The sequence below is a fragment of the Epinephelus lanceolatus genome, chromosome 13 (genome assembly GCF_041903045.1).
Source record: "Epinephelus lanceolatus isolate andai-2023 chromosome 13, ASM4190304v1, whole genome shotgun sequence".
Taxonomy (NCBI): Eukaryota; Metazoa; Chordata; class Actinopteri; order Perciformes; family Serranidae; genus Epinephelus; species Epinephelus lanceolatus.
This window is the reverse complement of record NC_135746.1, coordinates 5,642,792-5,660,743: the sequence shown is the minus strand read 5'-3', so window position 1 is coordinate 5,660,743 and position 17,952 is coordinate 5,642,792. Positions and strand designations below refer to the sequence as shown.

The following is a 17,952-nucleotide window of genomic DNA, read 5'->3' as shown; positions in this document are numbered from 1 at the left end:
CCCAAATTTAAAGCCATTTAAACAACAGATTAATAACGTTAGCCAAGCATTAGCTCAATATGTTAATATTGGCCTGGACTTACTGTTCTCTGTGCAACTCTAAGTGTTAAACAAAGCTGGAAGATTTTGCATCTACATCTAATTTTCAAGTTTTGCTTTGTGGATTTTTTTTTATTTCGGTTTATTTCGGTTAGAAACAAAACCGGACCAAAAAGGTGTAGGCTGAAGCCTTAGCTTATTAAACCTACCCTTTTAACTTTTAGCATTTTTTTCAGCTCCCTTGAAATTATACAGAGCAATAAGAAACTGACAGAAACTAAGTCTATATACATTATATAGGTCTATTGTCTGCCCAAATATCCCAAACACATTTCATGTACACTTTGGTGTTCATACTTCACTTTTATATTTATTAACCATCTTGTGTTTAAATATTTTTTTAGATCTAAAATGTGTAAACCATTCCATACATTTATTCCATAAACTCAAACATATCTTTGTTTTACATTTGTTCTGGTCTTTGTTTTGGTGACCGTATAGTTTTTGTATTGCTGGTATCATTTTTCCAACTGCTACTCAGTGACATAACATTTGTTCTTCATGATTTTCTCCTGCATCTTGATTGGATGCTGTCGGATTGATTCAAACAAAGTGGATCTGGTGAATTAAGTGTCGTCTTGCTGGGAATGAATAGTGTTAACTTTAGTTGATTCAGGAAATGAAGGGAAATTAATTTATTTGTGGACCACTTTTTAAATAACATACTTTTATCTTTAGGCTTGGGGGGAAGGTATCAAGTATTTTCAAGTCAAAAGGCTCAAGTCCAAGTGAGGTAATGAGTCACTGCTGTTAAAGTCCAATTTTTTTTTTTTTTACTTGCTCAAGTCTGAAGTCATTAATTTCGTGACTCAAGTCCACACCTCTGGTTAATTCTAAACTGAGCTTATATATGTTCCATGTTAAACCTCGATATTCAAAGTAAATAGTAACTATAGCTGTCAGATAGATTTACTGAAGTAAATGTTGTATTGGTCTCTGTGATGTAGTGGAGAGGAAATACTCATCTAAAGTACAAGAACCTCAAAGATATTTGGTGGTAATTTTCACCATGAGGTATGTCATATTTCAGTTTGGACCAAAGCGATGGACTGACCGACCAACAGAGAGACACTGCCATCCATGCTGCTATCATAGCCAAAAAACACAGACTTCAGCGTCTAAGTGACTTTGTGCAGTTGTTTCATAAGTTATACGACCACCTCGCAGTCATTTACACATACTGAAATCCAATCTGAAATTCCACTGCAACCATCAGAGGAGTCAGCTTCAATTTCAGCCCTTGAGAAACAAGTCGCGACTGATTGGTCCTCCTCACATTCTGCCTGACGTGTTTATTTTCTTCTTTTACCTTCTTCATCTCATTGATATGCCTCTGCCTGTCTTTCTGAGCCCGCGTGTGTGTGTGCCAGCATAACGGTGTGTACATGATGTTTTGTGTTAGGTCCCATAAACACAGAACACTCATTTCTCTCTGCTCGGCGCCTGAGGCAGAATAATAACAGGATGCTCTCAAAGGAAAAACCTTTCTCTCTTTTTCCCCACAGAAACTCTCACCATCGCTGCCTGCCTCTCTCCCGTGGACCCGCTGTAAGCAGCGGGGTTTGAGTGCTTGGAGAAGTCATCCAGGTATACCTCATTCTCAGCTGGCGAGCCTCAAAGGGCTGCTGTGGGGGTTCAACATCTCTCCGACACTTTGCTTCTGCTCTTATCCCCCTGGCTTTTCGCCATGGAAAACAAGCTGTTTCTGCTTAAACAACATTGAGATACAGTCTGTGTTAGATGAAAACGTTATAATTCTGAGACCAACCTTGCTATTCTTGGAGGCTCACAATGGATTTTGTCTGGTTACACAGCTCTGAGGGTTACAAAACTCAGCCAAGAATCCACAACTGACCACACTCTACATAAAACATGAATAAAGGGAAGGGCGGGGGAAAGAAAAGACAGCAAAACAAGGTTTTAACACGCAGCGGTGATAGAAGTACAGCTGTGCCTGCGGGGCAACACGGGCTGACGCAGCCTCTCACACTCTGATAAAACAGCTTAGTCACCGAGTCTGGGACCCCTCAGGCTGGGGTCAAGGACGGCAAACAAGCGAAAACACAAACACGCGGCTATGATGAAATTTGCGGCCGCTGTCTAAACAAACACCTTCCCTCACATCCTCTCCTATCTGATTCCTGCATCAACACGGCGGATATCTGATTGTATAAAACTGGAACACTACGATAACACAAATATATCACTAAGATATACCAATACTGTACACTGTAGCTACAGATCCAGATAAGACCACTGTCTCTGATAAAGATTCCCAAACAGCAGTCGTCATCACAAAGCAGTACAGGGATGTGGAAATGTGCGGTCAGTCACAGGCGGAGGTAGAACAATAAACACGGGACGTTCTCTGAAAGACGGAGGATGAGGTGCTGGGTATCCTCTCCAGCTTCCTGCGTCCCACCAGAGCGTGCGAGGGAACAGGAGGAAATAGGACAAAGAAGCTTCAGTTCTTGCTGCCAGGAGCTTAGATAAGATTACAACAAGGTAATTGGAGCAGCAAAAACTTTTTTTTCTTCTTCACACAATGTCCTTTTTATGTGGTGCGAGGAGAATAAGAGCAGCCTCTGAAATGACGAGCCAGAAACAGCAGAGGGAGCGAAAGAGGACAATGTCCTTTAATTAAGTATAATGGAGAACAGGTGAAGGGGGTGGGGGCAGGGGGTCCAATTAGGTAGCTATGGAAACACTCCATGTTCTCCACCTCGCTCTTGCTCTATCGCTTTTCACCCTCATCGTCCTCCACCTCCATAATGGTGCTCTCAACCCACGCGCACGTTCGGCTGATACGTCATTTGTGCGAGTAGTTGTTCTGCTGTCAATTTCCCGATAGAGCAGTCTGGGTGCAGGACCCTGGAGTCCACGTCTGTCAGCAGGACGCTGGGTGAATACTGGAGGGGGCTGGGTGGAGTGTGGTGTGTGTTTCCATGTGGATGTGGGAAGAGATGTGACATAGTAAGAGACTTTTTAAATTTGTTTTCCAAAGTTTACTTCACCCAAATTATGAAATAGCATCTCACTTAGATCTAAAGGTTTCTAACCATGCAAATAGTTGAAACCTTGTTTTCTGAATTAGCTTCTTAGTGTAAATGACATTTTTCTGGTAAATAAAAGTTTGGTCATTCTTGTAAATTTATTTCTTTATAATCTTTAAACTTGCTTTAATTGGGCAGGAATACTTCCCCCCGTTCAAGCGGAAAACTTTCCTCACATGCCTCCATGATGAACGAAGAATCCAAAAACTGAGAAAATTCTTGATGAATTGAAGTCATAGGGGTCCACTACATCAAAACATTAATTTACAAACCCTTACACAACTTGTGCAGTACAATCCAAGTCTCATTTATCCAGTCGTATGCTCATGACTTCCTAAACATACAACCATTTCCGAAAGGGTACTGAACTGAAAGTGAAACTTGCTTTCAGGCCTAGAGTCGTCTTCTTTGGTCTGAATCAGGGTCTCATGTTGTTACAAAGTTGTATAATCACCTAGAGTTGGTTTGTGTTCTCACGGCAGCATTTACAAGTGGACCAGATCAAATGCCTTGTGTGAGAAAGCTGCTCTTGATTGGTCAGAAAAATCCAGGAAGTAAAGCAAACGTTGAAGAAGAGTACACTTGCAAGATAAATGTGACACTTTCTAATGTCACAATGGAGGGACAACTACGCAGGTTGATTTTAGCGCTGCTCATCGTGGACTATATTGCTGTCATTGTTCATTTTAGTCAAACCATACAGTTTGAAAACGAGGTGCGGCTCCAACTAGAAAACAATGTTTTGATGCATTGGATGTGCTGAATGTGCATATTAAGGCAGTACAGGAGGAGGTGCACATTAATAATCCTCCAGGACTGTAACATGCTCATGTTTAACCCAAACAATGTGTCATGTGACTGCAGTTGCTTCACATCCAGGTCGGAACACCTTCTCACCACAAATGAACCGCACCAGAGTTCGTTTGTAACCAGACTGAGACCACCTCTTCAAGAAGGTCTCAGTCCGATTGTTTTGGTGCACACATGAGTGTGATTGCTGTGTTCACACCTGCCCAAATGAACCGCACTGAGTTTGGTTCTGAACTTGAGTTTGACTGAACTGAACCAATCAGGGCAGGTGTGAAAGCACCCTTAATCTGTGCTCTGTTTGAAGCCAGACTCCTTTGTTGAGAACCACTGATGAACTGCCACAATCACCAGTCTAGTCACAATTGAATCTCATGACTGTTGGTGAGTTATTTTTAGTTACTGTCAAACAAATCTGATCAAACCTAACTGTTGTGATGAAGCAGATAAAGTTTCTAAATGTTAAATTACAACTTTGACCATTGCTTATTAGGTCATTATATTATATAGAGAAAGATGTTAGATCTACAGCAGAGTTTTCTGGGGCTTTAGTATCTGCATCCACCATGATGTAACAGAGGTGAATAGAATTTAAAAAATATTATTAACCCACATCTCCTCAATGATTCTTTATTATTCTAAAAGCAGTGTCCCAGTTACTCCATAGAACACACGGTGGACAGTTTCTGTAAGGGGCCTATTTCTTTAGACGAAATTAGTTAATAAAACAGGCAGAGGACAAAAGCCCAGCAAGGGCTTATATTCGCCGTGACATTTAAAAACAAGACTAAGAGTCCACGGCCATGTTAATAGCTTTGTGAGACTGTAGGCACAGCTGTGCTTTGAGCTAAATGTCAGCGTGATAACATGTAATGTTTGCCAGGTTCACTACCCTTAGTTTAGTGCGTTAGCATGCTAACATTTGACATTCAAAATTAAACTAACACAGGTACAGCAGAGGTTGATTAGTTTTGCAGGTATTTGGTCATAAAGTAAACACATTAAATTGTGTCCTGATGATGAAGGAAGATAGAAAGTGAGTCAGGGGATCACCAAACTGTGATTCAAAATAGTAGGGACACTGTAAAACATAAAAATAGAATGCAAATCCTTTATGAAATATATTCAACTGAATACAGTACAGACGAGATATTTAATGTTCAAACTTTAATGTTTATTGTAATTCAATTTAATGCCTGCAACATGTTCCAAATAAGTTGGGACAGCTGCATGTTTACCACTGTGTTACATCACCTTTTCTTTTAATAACTCTCAGTGAGCATTTGGGAACCGAGGACACTAACTGTTAAAGTTTTCAAAGTGAAACTCCTTCTTAAGCTTCACAAACAGGCCCCTAAAAACTTGAAAGATTTAAAAATTGTCTGTTGAAGATTCGGCCAAAATCCCATCTGAACACTGGGAGAGATTAGTTTCTTCAAACAGCAAGCATTTTGAAACTGGCATTAAAAACAACGGCCTGTCCAAGTATTAAATAGCTTTCAGTTAGTGTGTTTGATACTTTATTCCTGTGTCATTCCACTTCATTGCTCATAGTTTTTATGGATTGTAATGTTTCAAAATCTTTATCCATCCATCCATTTTCATCCACTTATCCGGGGCCAGGTCACAGGGGCAGCAGGCCAAGCAAAGCACTCCAGACGTCCCTCTCCCCAGCAACGCTTTCCAGCTCCTCCTGGGGGACCCCAAGGCGTTCCCAGGCCAGATGAGATATGTAATCACTCCAATGTGTTCTGGGTCTGCCCCGGGGCCTCCTACCAGTTGGACCTGCCCGGAATACATCTAACAGGAGGCGCCCAGGAGGATCCTGATCAGATGCCTGAACCACCTCAACTGATCCCTTTCGACGCGAAGGAGCAGCGGCTCTATTCCGAGCTCGCCCCGTATGTCCAAGCTCCTCCTCCTATCTCTAAGGCTGAGCCCAGACACCCCACAGAGGAACTCATTTCGGCCGCTTGTATCCGTGATCTCATTCTTTCTATCACTACCCAGAGCTCATGACCATAGGTGAGGGTTGGGGCGTAGATGGACCAGTAAGTCAATCACTTTGCCTTCTGGCTCAGCTCCCTCTTCACCACGACGGCCAGGTGCAGAGCCTGCATCACTGCAGAAGCCGCACCAAACAGCCGATCCATCTCACGCTCTATTCTACCCTCACTTGTGAACAAGACCCCTACTTGAACTCCCTCGATTGAGACAGTAACTTTATGTAAACAGCTTCACTGGAAAAATGTTAAAAGAAAAAAAAAATTGGCATGTTGAATACTTATTTGACCCCACTGTATGTCAAAAAGGGATTTTCACATTATTGCATTCTGTTTTTCTGGACATTTAAAACAGCGTTCCAACTTTTTGGGAGTTGTGGTTTTACAATTCATCCTCGAACAGAACATGAATGTTGTGCCAATTCATCCAACAGTTGATGAGATGTGTTTGGACAAAAGTGAAGGGGCCGACATTTCTGTCCCTCGAGCGATGCAGCGAGCGAGCAGGGCCAAACAAAACAAATAACAACATGTTCTGGTGTCGTTCAGGATGTAATTTTAATCAAATGAGAAAATGACTTCCATGAGTGAGGATAAAAAAACTGAAGCACTGTTTTAAGGTGGTTGTGAACAGTGTTGGGGTCAGTACTTGTTTTTATGTTCTGCTATCATACATTGGTGTTTGAGGATGTTGTGAATAGTGCGATACTCACATGACAGGTCATTGTGATTTGGTAGTCAGGTTTCTACACCTAATTATTGGCACCAGCTGATTGATTCACCACACCTGATAGGAATCTGTCTGTGTGTGTTTCTGTTCTGTGAAGCTCTCATGTCAGTAGCAATGATTATAGTCCAGGATTGAAACGTTTGCTGCAATTTTTATTCACTTTTTTTTATTATTATTCTTTGCACTTTGAGGACCCTTCTTTTTGTGCATGGATGTCCTAAATAAATTGACTTTTTTTTTGGCATTGATCTCAGGCTGCGGACCTTTCTGTGGCTGTCCAGCCAGAAAATCCAGACACACTGCAGCAGGCTGTAACTGCCTCAAAATTAAACTATAACAGCGTATATAAAAGAGGTTGGCCTTACACCACATGGTACATGGTATTATTTGCCTCAAAATAATATATCTATGGGCCTGAATAAAATAATATAAGATACTGGCCCTCCTGACACCATTAGATGATGACAGACTTAAAAGAAAAACTGAAAAGTCCAGTGTGCAGGATTTAGGAGGATATTCCTTTATAGGAAGAGAGGTCTTTGTCCAAGGAGTCCACCATGTTGCTCTAGATAAGGCCATTCTTGTTTTACCATCGGCCACTTTAGTTAGCAGCCTCTCCATGATGGGAGCGTTGAAAAAACACTGATTTGTTAATGAGAAACTGCTTCATTAAGTGTTTTTATCGGTTTAAATCTCCTGGTCTGTTTGTTTTGGAGAGAAAGAGAGCTCTGTGGATAATTTGGCTCCCGGTAAAAACCTCCTTAACACCTGGATCTAAAGTTATCAGAGAGAATAGGTGAGGACACATTAGCAGGTGCTGGGCGAGTACCCAGACATGCCAAACAGTGTAAGAGAAACACTGATTTGTACATGGAACTGCTTTATTTAGTGTTTTCACCAGTTTAAATCACCTGGTCTGTTTGTTTTGGAGAGGAAGAGACCTCTACAGATAATTCTGCTCTATGTAAAAAAACTCCTGAGCTTTCAACACTGAAGGAATTCTAACCAGGACAAGTTACAGCTGGTTGCAATCTGCCATCCTCACTACTAGATGCCTCTAAATCCCCCTAAATCTTACAGACTGTTCCTTTAAATGGCATATGTACTGCATTTAACAGCCAAACCCGTTCAAACACACTCAATCGAGTCGCTTGCTCCATGAGACATAGCTTCACAGCAGACTAGACCAGCATATTTGACGTGTTCATCACTAAAGCAGCGGTTATATCTCATGAGAAGGACATTCTCAAATCGTCAGACAACCTGTTCGTCCTCGGAGTCATCACAAGGCTGAGAGCTTCTCCACAGGCACGGTGGATGGCTTTGCTTTTGTCAGCGCTTTTGATGATTTCTTTCTATCTGCTTATTATACACATGATTGAAGAACTTATGTAACGCAAGTAATGACGTAATTGTTTGATTAGAACCTGTTATGTCATTTACATGACTGCGTAACTGACAGATATAACGTGATTACAGTGACGTGATATTTTGTAACGCTTAACACCCAAAACTGGTTGTGAATCTAACAAACGTTTAAAAGCAGGACTTTATTAACGGCTGTAGAAAATGTCCACACTGTGGTACTGTGTCGCAGTATGAAAAGTAAAGCTGAAATGCAGAGGCTTATGAATTCTCTGGAAAAATGTCATTTTTCAGTGCACAAACAAATTTCCTTTCACTTCTGCAGCAGCAATCTCAGACAAAGATATCTCAAAACCTTGGTCTTATGGTGATTTGGGTGAACTGACCTTTAAACGAAAAGCAACAAGGCTTTATAAACAGTTTATTGGATGTGAGGGAGCTGAATTACGCTCCGGTGTTTCTGAGTATATACAGACAGATGTACCGAAGACAAAGGAGGATATAGATGAGGCTGAGAAGACACCGGGCATCTCAATAGACTTGTTGAAGAGACTATTTTTGGCACAAGGAATATTATTTTTCACTCTGCGAGAGATAGGAAGTCAGTCCTGATAAGTGTTTGTGAAACCCATTTGCAGTTCATGCGGGAGATGGTCCATGCAGAGGGAAAACACACACACACACACACACACACATATACAGTTGCGGAAAATGCACACAGCTGTATTTGTGTCAGTCGATAAGACAGTGCTGAGAAGCCACAAGAGGCTGAGGGAGGGGGAGGCGTACTGAGAGGGAGACGGTGAGACGGAAGGGGGGGGGGGCGAGAGAGATGAACAGAGAGATTAGAGAGGGAGAGCGATGGAGGGAGGCAGAGGGTTGATCGAAAAGCGCTCCCCACCGGCTCACTAAAATCATCGCCGGCCCAATTTCACAGGAAGCACTAAACCTGTCCATTATCTCCCGGCTTGCTGGCTGTCAGACACGGGCTCATCTACACCCTGACAGATGACGGTCTGTCTGTCTGCGTCTGTCCTTTAACACACACACATAAAAAGACAAACACCATGCGTGCACACACACACATGTAGTAACCTCCTGGCTCGTTACATAATTCATGCGCTGTGTACCTGTGCCCCTGGGGGATGTATAGTTGATATGAGGTAAGGAGAGCTTGCATGCGTCTGCATCTGTGTGTGCGTGTTTCTCACCAGACTTCTCTCTCGTCCCTCCTCTGCCAGCTGCTCTACCAGCCTTTAATACCATTCAGCTCTCCCCCAAAACACCAGCGTTACATAATCATAATTTTGCTCACTGTGAGTCTTCCTCTGAAAAGGCACTAATGGCTGAGAGAAAGTTTCTGGGCATCAGTGCCGGGGGACGTGCCTCGTCGCTACCGCTTTAATGACACGAGAGCAACTTATTGTCAGGAAACATTTGAATTCAAAAACATTTTTGACCCAGTGTTTCTCTCTGATGCCCGCTGCTCCGAGTGTTGCCTGCAGCAACAGTATGCCAACATTTGAGATATTAATTCTGTTTTCTAAAAGCAGCATTTGGAAGGCTCTGTGCCCTGAGAATCCATCGTTTGCCACAACATCTGAAATGGGATAATCCAGCATGAAATATAGAATTTTTATTTGTGTGGAAATTTAATTGAAATGAACATAAACATAGGCTTTATTTGAGCTTTAAAAATAATCATGTCTGCTGCAGCTTAAAAGGAAAAGTCTAACATTTTGGGAAATATGCTTATTCACATTCTGGTTAAGAGCAAGTTGGGTATTGTCATGTTTATTTTTCAAAACCAGTGTTGAAATTCTTTTAAAATGTTACCAGTGCCTGAACCGATACTTGGCAGTCAGTGATGTTAATTTTTTTTTTTTTTTTTTTTAATCGCAAAAATGAACTTGAAATTTAACAATATATTACCTCTTAATAGTGCCGTACGGTTGCTAGGATGGGCCCCAGCGCACACTATTATGACAAGCCCTTGTGCCAACCAACATAAATGAGAATTGAATCAATCTTTTCATCTAACGCTTCCAACAAGTCCTCTGACTCATTTGACCACATTAGCCGTGTGACACTTACCTGTAACAACCTACAGGAGCATGTCCTAAAATAGTGTTCCTATCAGTTAAGTTAGTTTAGGCAAAGAATCATGGTTTTGCTTGAAATGAGTATGTACCTTATCTTACCTACCCACGTAATGTAGCGTTTCATACTTAACTTATGCATGTATGGAATGACTTATGTTTGTATGTAACATGGCCTTTGTTGCTAAGTTTGAAAAGAGTCAAGTTAGTCCAGTTAGGACCACTTTAGTCAAAGAAAACTTTATTTCCATTTGCAGTATTATATGTGGCGGTATGGCTCTGTTCTGGGGCCCCTCTGCCTTTCCTAGGCCTATGCAGAAAGCCTCTTCCAGGCATAAACAAGCAAACCTCTCTGCCCTTCCATGCGCCTACATGGAAAGCTTAAGGCAGGGAGAGCAACAGCAAAGACCCTCCAGGAACAGAACACAGCAGCATCAATGAAAACAGAAATGGCATTGATAAGTCAAACACAACATGAAAAGGAGGAGCTGGGACAAAGGCAGGTTGCAAAGCATCTCCTGAGATCAGCTGATGTAGCTGGGATGTGAGCTGAGCTTGACATCATGTCCTGCCTGAAGTAACGCGAGGCTCAGTTTGTTAACCAGTTTCCAGTCTTTATGCTAAGTTACTTAAACTGCCTGTTGGGTGTAGCTTTATTTTTTTCAGACATATATGAGAGTGGTATCAATCTTTGAAACTCACTTCCAAGCAGGAAATAGGCCTATTACCCAAAATCTTGAATTATTCCTATAAACCTGCAGCAGACATGATTATTTTTAAAGCTCAAATAAAGCCTATGTTTATGTCCATTTCACTTAAATTTCCACACAAATAAAAATTCTATATTTCATGCTGGATTATGCGGTTTCAGATGTTGTGGCAAATGATGGATCTGAGAGCTATCCAAATACTGCTCTTAAAAATAGACTTAATATCTCAAATGTTGGCATACTGTTACTGCAGGCAACATTCAGAGCAGCGTGCATCAGAGAGAAAATGTTTTTGAATTCTTGTGTTTTCTGACAATAAGTTGCTCTCATACCACTAGGGCGGCGGTGCAGAGGCACTTCCCTCAACACTGACGCCCAGAAACTTTGTCTCTGCTATGAGCCCCCTTTCAGAGTGAAGTAAATGATGAATGATGAATACTTACTGAAATTTTCCAAAATATCAAAGTACTGCTTTACATAAGGAATTTTGGGCCGAATTCACAAAAGGATTGCATGGCTTTTGCGGCCGCTAAACCGGTAAAAATGGAGCAGATCCTGTCTGCACGCGCAGAGGGTTAAATGCTCCACTAACTGCACTGCCAAGCAGATTGTGTCTCGGTGCTCCGGTGTTATTTGCACGTATTTAAATGAGGTAATATGCATATATTTGGCAGAAAAATTGCCCATTTCTATGCAAATGAGCCTCATTGATAAACAATGTCTAATTCACTAACACCAGCGCTAATAGCCACACGCAGTTTGAGTGAAGTAAATAACGTCTTTAGAAAGCTGGTGCAAACTGGGCGCTCCTCTGTGGAAGCCTCTCGCCCAGACTTTCCATTGATCGTGGCAGCAGTGATCGTCTGTTAAATCAGTCTGTAAATAATATTTTGACATTTTTATTATAATCATTATTACTTTAATGGCATCCGAAGATATTGATGCATTGAACAGGTGACAGTCTGCGGTTGTTCTCAAAACGCACTTCTGTCACGCACTTCAAAAGCAACTTTCAATCATTTATTTTACGAAACGGGGGAAACAAACATGAACAAAAACGGTTCCATAATTCATCTTAAATTCAAAAGATAACGAAAAAACAGCTACAAGTGAGAGGGAATAGTGATAAAGTGGTCAAACTTGGTCAAATCCACAGCGTCAACCCATCCGACACTGTTAGACTGACTCACCAGCAGACATCACTACATGAGGGTATACAGTATTCAGTACTTTGCCAAACAAAGTCTGCCATTGTTCTGTCACGGTGTTCTTGGCGCAAGGCCAGCATTTATACTTTGCCATGTGTGGCTTATTGCAACCAGGGGCAAATCAGGGGCAAACTGCACTCAGCTGCCAAATTTTGTGGGCGTGTTTGCGCTGGTATATCATTAGCGCAATATCCTTTGTGAATAGGACGTTAAGACGGAGCAAAGTGCGGGTGCAAATGAAGTGCAATTCAAGGTGCTATCAGCGGCCGCAGTTCATTCTTTGTGAATTCGGCCCTTTGTTGGTTGGATTTTAACTTCACATATGTCTATGTATATGTGTGTCTAATTATGTTGTCCTGGCCAAAATATAAAAAGAAAAAGACTTGCAGGATATGTTCAAATCAATGGCAATCATCCCTGTGCAGCACTTTTCAAGGATATATTTTTGTGGGGAAAAAACTCTGCCTGTGGATAACATCGTTGCACTGGGAACACAGCTGTCAGTGTTTTGAATCACATAGAGTTGTACACTGTGTGTTTTTCCTGCTACCTTGGAGTTATGGCAGCTTGGTAAAGTGTTTTTTTCTGGTGCCGCGTCCTTCACAGGTCCCTGGTGGCTCCGAGTGGAATGTGGCTGCAGGTTTGTGAGGTGAATAACTACAGAGTTTGGCCAATAACATGTCAGAGGCTGTGGTCGGACCTACCTATCACTTCAGGGATGGTCTTCTCATTATAATGATGGAGCAATAACATGGGAATAATGGAAAAATACTGAGTGGGATGGTAATAATGATAAAGAGAAAACAGCAGGGATGGAAAAGGTCATACACTGACCACTGAATTTTCTCATGTGTGTGGGTCAACATTTTTACTGAGACAAACCCTAATACTGAGGACAAAAAATACATTTGTAGAAGATATCCCTCCATTTACATTTTAAATGTTTCAGGTATATCTTTAAAGGAGCACTGTGTTGGATTTAGTGACATCTAGGGGCGAGGACTGCAAAATGCAACCAGCTGAAACTTCTTCCATAAGCCAAACGTGAACTCCCAGTTAGGATCCCTTTAGTTTTCATTGTTCAGGAGGGTTTTACTGGGAGCTGAATTATCCACAGAGGTCTCTCTCTCTCAAAAACGAACAGATCAGGTGATTTAAACCAATAGAAACATTAATATAGCACTCTGATGTGACGCTGTTTGGCTTGTTGCAGATAGGCTGCCAGCCCAGCACTTTCTAATGTGTGTTTTATGGGTTTTTTCTCACGATCCAGAATCCACTTGTTCAAAAATAATCTGATTGGATTTTTGCCATCAGATTGGATCAAATCTTGAAAATGGGCTGTTCAAAGGAAAATAAAAAAGGATTCTGAAATCGGATTAGATCATGTAATCCAATATTGGTTTCAATCTGGATTAAGCTTTTGGTGTGTTCTAAACTTCTTAGCCGGATCAGGAAACCTTTGATCAAGAAAATCAGGATTAACCTGATCCCAGCAGAGGGCTGGATTCAGAGTGGATTTCAGGGAGAAAAATGAACAAAACTTTCAAATTGGTTAAATCTATATACATTTTTTGAAGATTTTGTGGGGGGCTTTTTGCCTTTTATTGGATAGGACAAAAATAGCGTAAAATGGGCAGAGAGTGAGTAGATGACATGCAGCAAAGGGTCGTGGGTTAAAATTGAGCCTGCAGCCACTGCAGCACGGGTACAATCTTTGTACATTGGGTACCTGCTTTAAAAGTAACTTTCATAAAGTAGATAAAGTGGGCATAAGGCTACCTAATAAGCTTTTCAATACATAAAAAAAAGAAATAGCTGTCACTATGAAACAAAAATTATTCAAATTTGCAATCTCCAAGATGTCCGTTTCACTTTCTCTGGTAGCACATATGGAGATAAGTGGTAACTGCAATGTGTTTGTTGGTAGAATCCCCACATTGTGATATGTGGCACCATTCAGAGCACTGGTTATTTAGCTTTGGTAATCTTGGAAGGTTTGTTTCTGGATCAAGTGTGTGTGTGTGCATCCAATGATGCTTTGAGAAACCAGTGCGAAAGCAGGATGGATTAGCTGATCTTAGATAGCAAAACTTTGGATTTCCAAATCCTTATCATTCTGATCCAGATTAAATCTTTTGAACCACTGGGCCCAGACGTTCAGGCACTGTTAGCAGAAGACAAATTATTGTCTTCTGCTAACAGACCAGGTGATTTAAACAGGTAAAAACACTGAATAAAGCAGTTTTATATTAAAAATCTGATTTTTCCAGTGCTGTTTAGCTCGCCGTAGAGGGGCTGCTAATCATGGTGGCTGACTTCATGGACACAAACCAGCTCCCTGTGCAGTTATAAACAGCTCATTCTAAGGTACGGAAAACACAACAATTTATATTTTCAGGTGATAATACAGTAAAGAAAACATATTTTATTTATTATATTCCATTTCCTCCACTATCTTCTCCTTGAACCTATAACTGAGAAGAACTATAGGACATCCTAATCAAGAGGTTTGCTTTCATCTTCACCTCAGCAGACAAGACAGACACCTTGATAACACTAAAATATAGAAATGACCAACATAGCATGCCCACACTTAAACTGAAGAGGATTTCTTATGTATGACGTGCAAAGGAAACATGAGGCTCCCACAAAAGATTCAGCCTCATAAAGTCATCTACAGTTTGACAATATGTTGCCTTCAAATGGCACTCGGGAGTTGGTTTCGACAGGAGAAGTCAAGCACATGATATGGAAGGTATTCAAGCGGGTAGAGTTGTGAGAACACTGTTGCTAGGCAACCGGGCAACCATAATGGAAGCCCAAAGGCTCTCTAACGAGATAGCACGATGTCAGTGGCCAAGGATTAAAGGAATGCATGCATATAAATGGGTACAATAATGCAGCAATATGTGCCTTTTCCAGTTTTGGTGTTACGTTTGTAATAAAAAGCCAACATTAATATTCATGTTTTTTTTAGCTGGCGAGGGGGTAATTGTCTTTCAAATGGGAAATGTGAGGCCATAATGAGGAAAGAGAAACCACACATTTGGGAATATCAAATCACAACCTGGTACACGCTGATTTAACAAGAAAACAACGGCTCTGTCATCATACAAAAAGTGATAGTAACAAAGGCAGCATGTCCCCTCAGGGCATAACATCTCTTCACTGGGTTGGTGTTTGTGTGTGAAACCACATTTATGACTGTGAGCCTGTTCATGCCTGATATTGACACGAGGCTTGGATGACTTGAACACAAGTGGACAGTGCTAAATACAGTTGTATATGACCACCAAGACGCACTGTGATCACTCAAAGCACTTGACGAAGTGGTCTGGACATTTGACCACTGATCATTTCTCCAACAAGTAACAAAAAATTACAATATCAGTGCAGGACATAGTGGTTAAGTTGGTGACAGTACTCTAACGTTCTATAACTAACCATTTTAGGAAAAGTTGGGCAAAGTGTTGCATCACCATCCATTGATTCGCCCTATGGAAGGACATGTATTGAATTTGCTGACAGTGATATCTCCAGCTGAACAGAAACAGCCGCTAATGTGATTAGCATGCAGCTAGTGAGAGTGTGGATGTAATAAATGTGCGCAGGGCCCTTTGACCTCCAAGCATAAGTGAAGAAACCTGAACAACAGACGTCAGCTAAAGATGCAAGATAGAAACAGGTGTGAGTGGCGATGTGTCTCGACTGTCTACTTGTGTTTGGATCACCAAAACACATGCTAACACCAGGTATAAACCATGGCTGTCTAAAGAGAACTGGATACCGCGTTGGAGGCTGGGCTCTGTTCCTTCCTATGAAAGTTGCTCAGTGGTGCAGGCAGTCAAAAAGGTTTGACTTCCCAGCAGTAAAATTACCCAGATCTTTTGCATCGTTTGGCCCACAGACCAAGCACATTAGACACTTTGTCAGACGAGCAGCTAACTTCCGCTTTAGCTGTCTGCTAACTTGAATGGGGATAGAATGATTTAATCTTGCAACCTTTCTAGACTTTCAAAATGTTATCAGACCGAATGGATCAAAGAGAGTGAAACCAGTCGTTTTGTGGGGGTTGTGACGATAAAAAACTGTATCCACTGATTTACAGAGGTCTCTTTCACAATGTAGGTCTATACGAAAAAGTCTTTTGGGGCTCAATGGCTTCACGTGACGAACCCGCAAGTTGTAGTTACACAGGTTGGCCACTATGTCAAATGGGCTTCAAAGTCGGTCACACTTCTTGGAGGCCTTGTGTAAAAGCCCCATCACACCAAACAGTCATCAAAGAACTGGTGGCGGTGAAGGCCAACTGTTGCATTGCCTCATGTCGCCTGTGTCTCGGCCACAAAGTTGCACCTGAACACACTACAAAGACTAGAATTAACAACTGACCAACTAGTACGTTTGAACCGCATCCGTGTGAGAGGAAATAGCTCTCCATACCAGCAGGCTGTGGTATTTTGTATTTACCATTAAAAAAACGGAAGACCGACTGGATTGATATAAGACGCTAGCTAGCCAGATAGTACATTAACAACACATCTGGATGCCGAAAAAACAAAAATATTTACCATGCTTCAGTGAACAGCAACACAAACAATGACAGTTTCTAAAAAAAAAAAAAAAAAAAGATCTTATGTAATAACAAGCTTATTTCGATCTCACGCCCTCTTAATTGTGGTTGTTTGTTTACTTTCCTCACTTTCATTTCTCTTCTCATGCACTGAACTGAACTGCCAATCAGAGTGATTTAATTTACTGTTGGGCTTCACTGTCTCCAATGCTGATTCAATGTGTCGAATCAGCTGAACAAAGCTATCAAGGGCCGATAAGGGCTGACAGGGGCTGACAAGTGCCAACAATATGGGACAAACATCAAAACTAGAGCGTTAACCAACAGTCCGACATTGACCAACGGCCAACCATTGGCTTGGTGTGTCATGGCCCTAAACAGGCTCAAAGACCGTGGGTGCTGTCACCTATCTTACCTATCATCGGTGATTCAATGAAGCTCCAGGTGTTGCTCTGTGGTACGTAGGACTGGAGGACCCCTGCTGAGCGCCCGGCTTCGTTCACACCCCCAAACACGTAGACCTTCCCTCCGCACACCGTGGCTGCTGCAGAATGGACTGGCTTAGGAAGAGGAGAAACCGTCTCCCACTGGTTGGTGATGGTGTCGTACCTGGAGTGAGAAAAAAGACAAGAATTTTAGATGTTTTGAGTTTTTAGTACACCATTATACTAATTTCAAACTTGGATGAATTTGAATTAAAAACCAGGGCAAAAAGAAATAAGAGAGAAATAACGGGTCAAGGTTCAAACTTCACCCCCCTTCCATTAAAGAGATCCGCGCTGGGGAGTCTCTAAATTACCTAAACTCTAATGAATCATAAACTAACACTCCGCAGTCACCCACACAAACACCAACAGTACAGAAACACTCCGATTTTAAAGTTCCCACTGCTCTGAATTCGATGTGAAATGCTCGTTTTGGCTGCAGGGCTGACAGATATAATTAGCAGAATGCCTACACCACCAGGGAAGATGAAAAAGACCAACCATTACGTACAATGACAGCAATTAAAGCAATTACACAAAGCAACATATGTTGGGAGCTACAAGCCATTAGTCTCTAGAGTTGGGCTGTGTGTCAGCGCTGAGCCCCGGACCTTTCTCACTTGAGCCTTCTTTGGCAGAGACTTCAACGCCGAGCCTAAAACTCAGCCGACCCAAACCAGCACAAACAGATGAAAGGGCCTGACACAATGGGCTGCATGAGAATAAGACACTGGCTTATGCGACTGTGCCCTTGTCAGAGGTTGAGTGTGTGTTTATGTGTATATTTCCCAAATTTGCATTCCTGTTTGGTGTGCCT

The 17,952-nt window shown here is 41.7% G+C and overlaps 1 protein-coding gene across 4 annotated transcripts in view; it reads right to left on the bottom strand.

Annotated features, from left to right (window-relative positions):
• klhl29 (kelch like family member 29) overlaps window positions 1-17,952 on the bottom strand; it is a 409,128-nt gene that overhangs the window by 19,004 nt on the left and 372,172 nt on the right. For all 4 annotated transcript variants that reach the window (XM_033648442.2, XM_033648445.2, XM_078173676.1 and 1 more), the window contains one exon: window positions 17,066-17,259. In XM_033648442.2, the coding sequence (XP_033504333.2) occupies window positions 17,066-17,259 (194 nt within the window). The remainder of the gene's footprint in view (window positions 1-17,065; window positions 17,260-17,952) is intronic.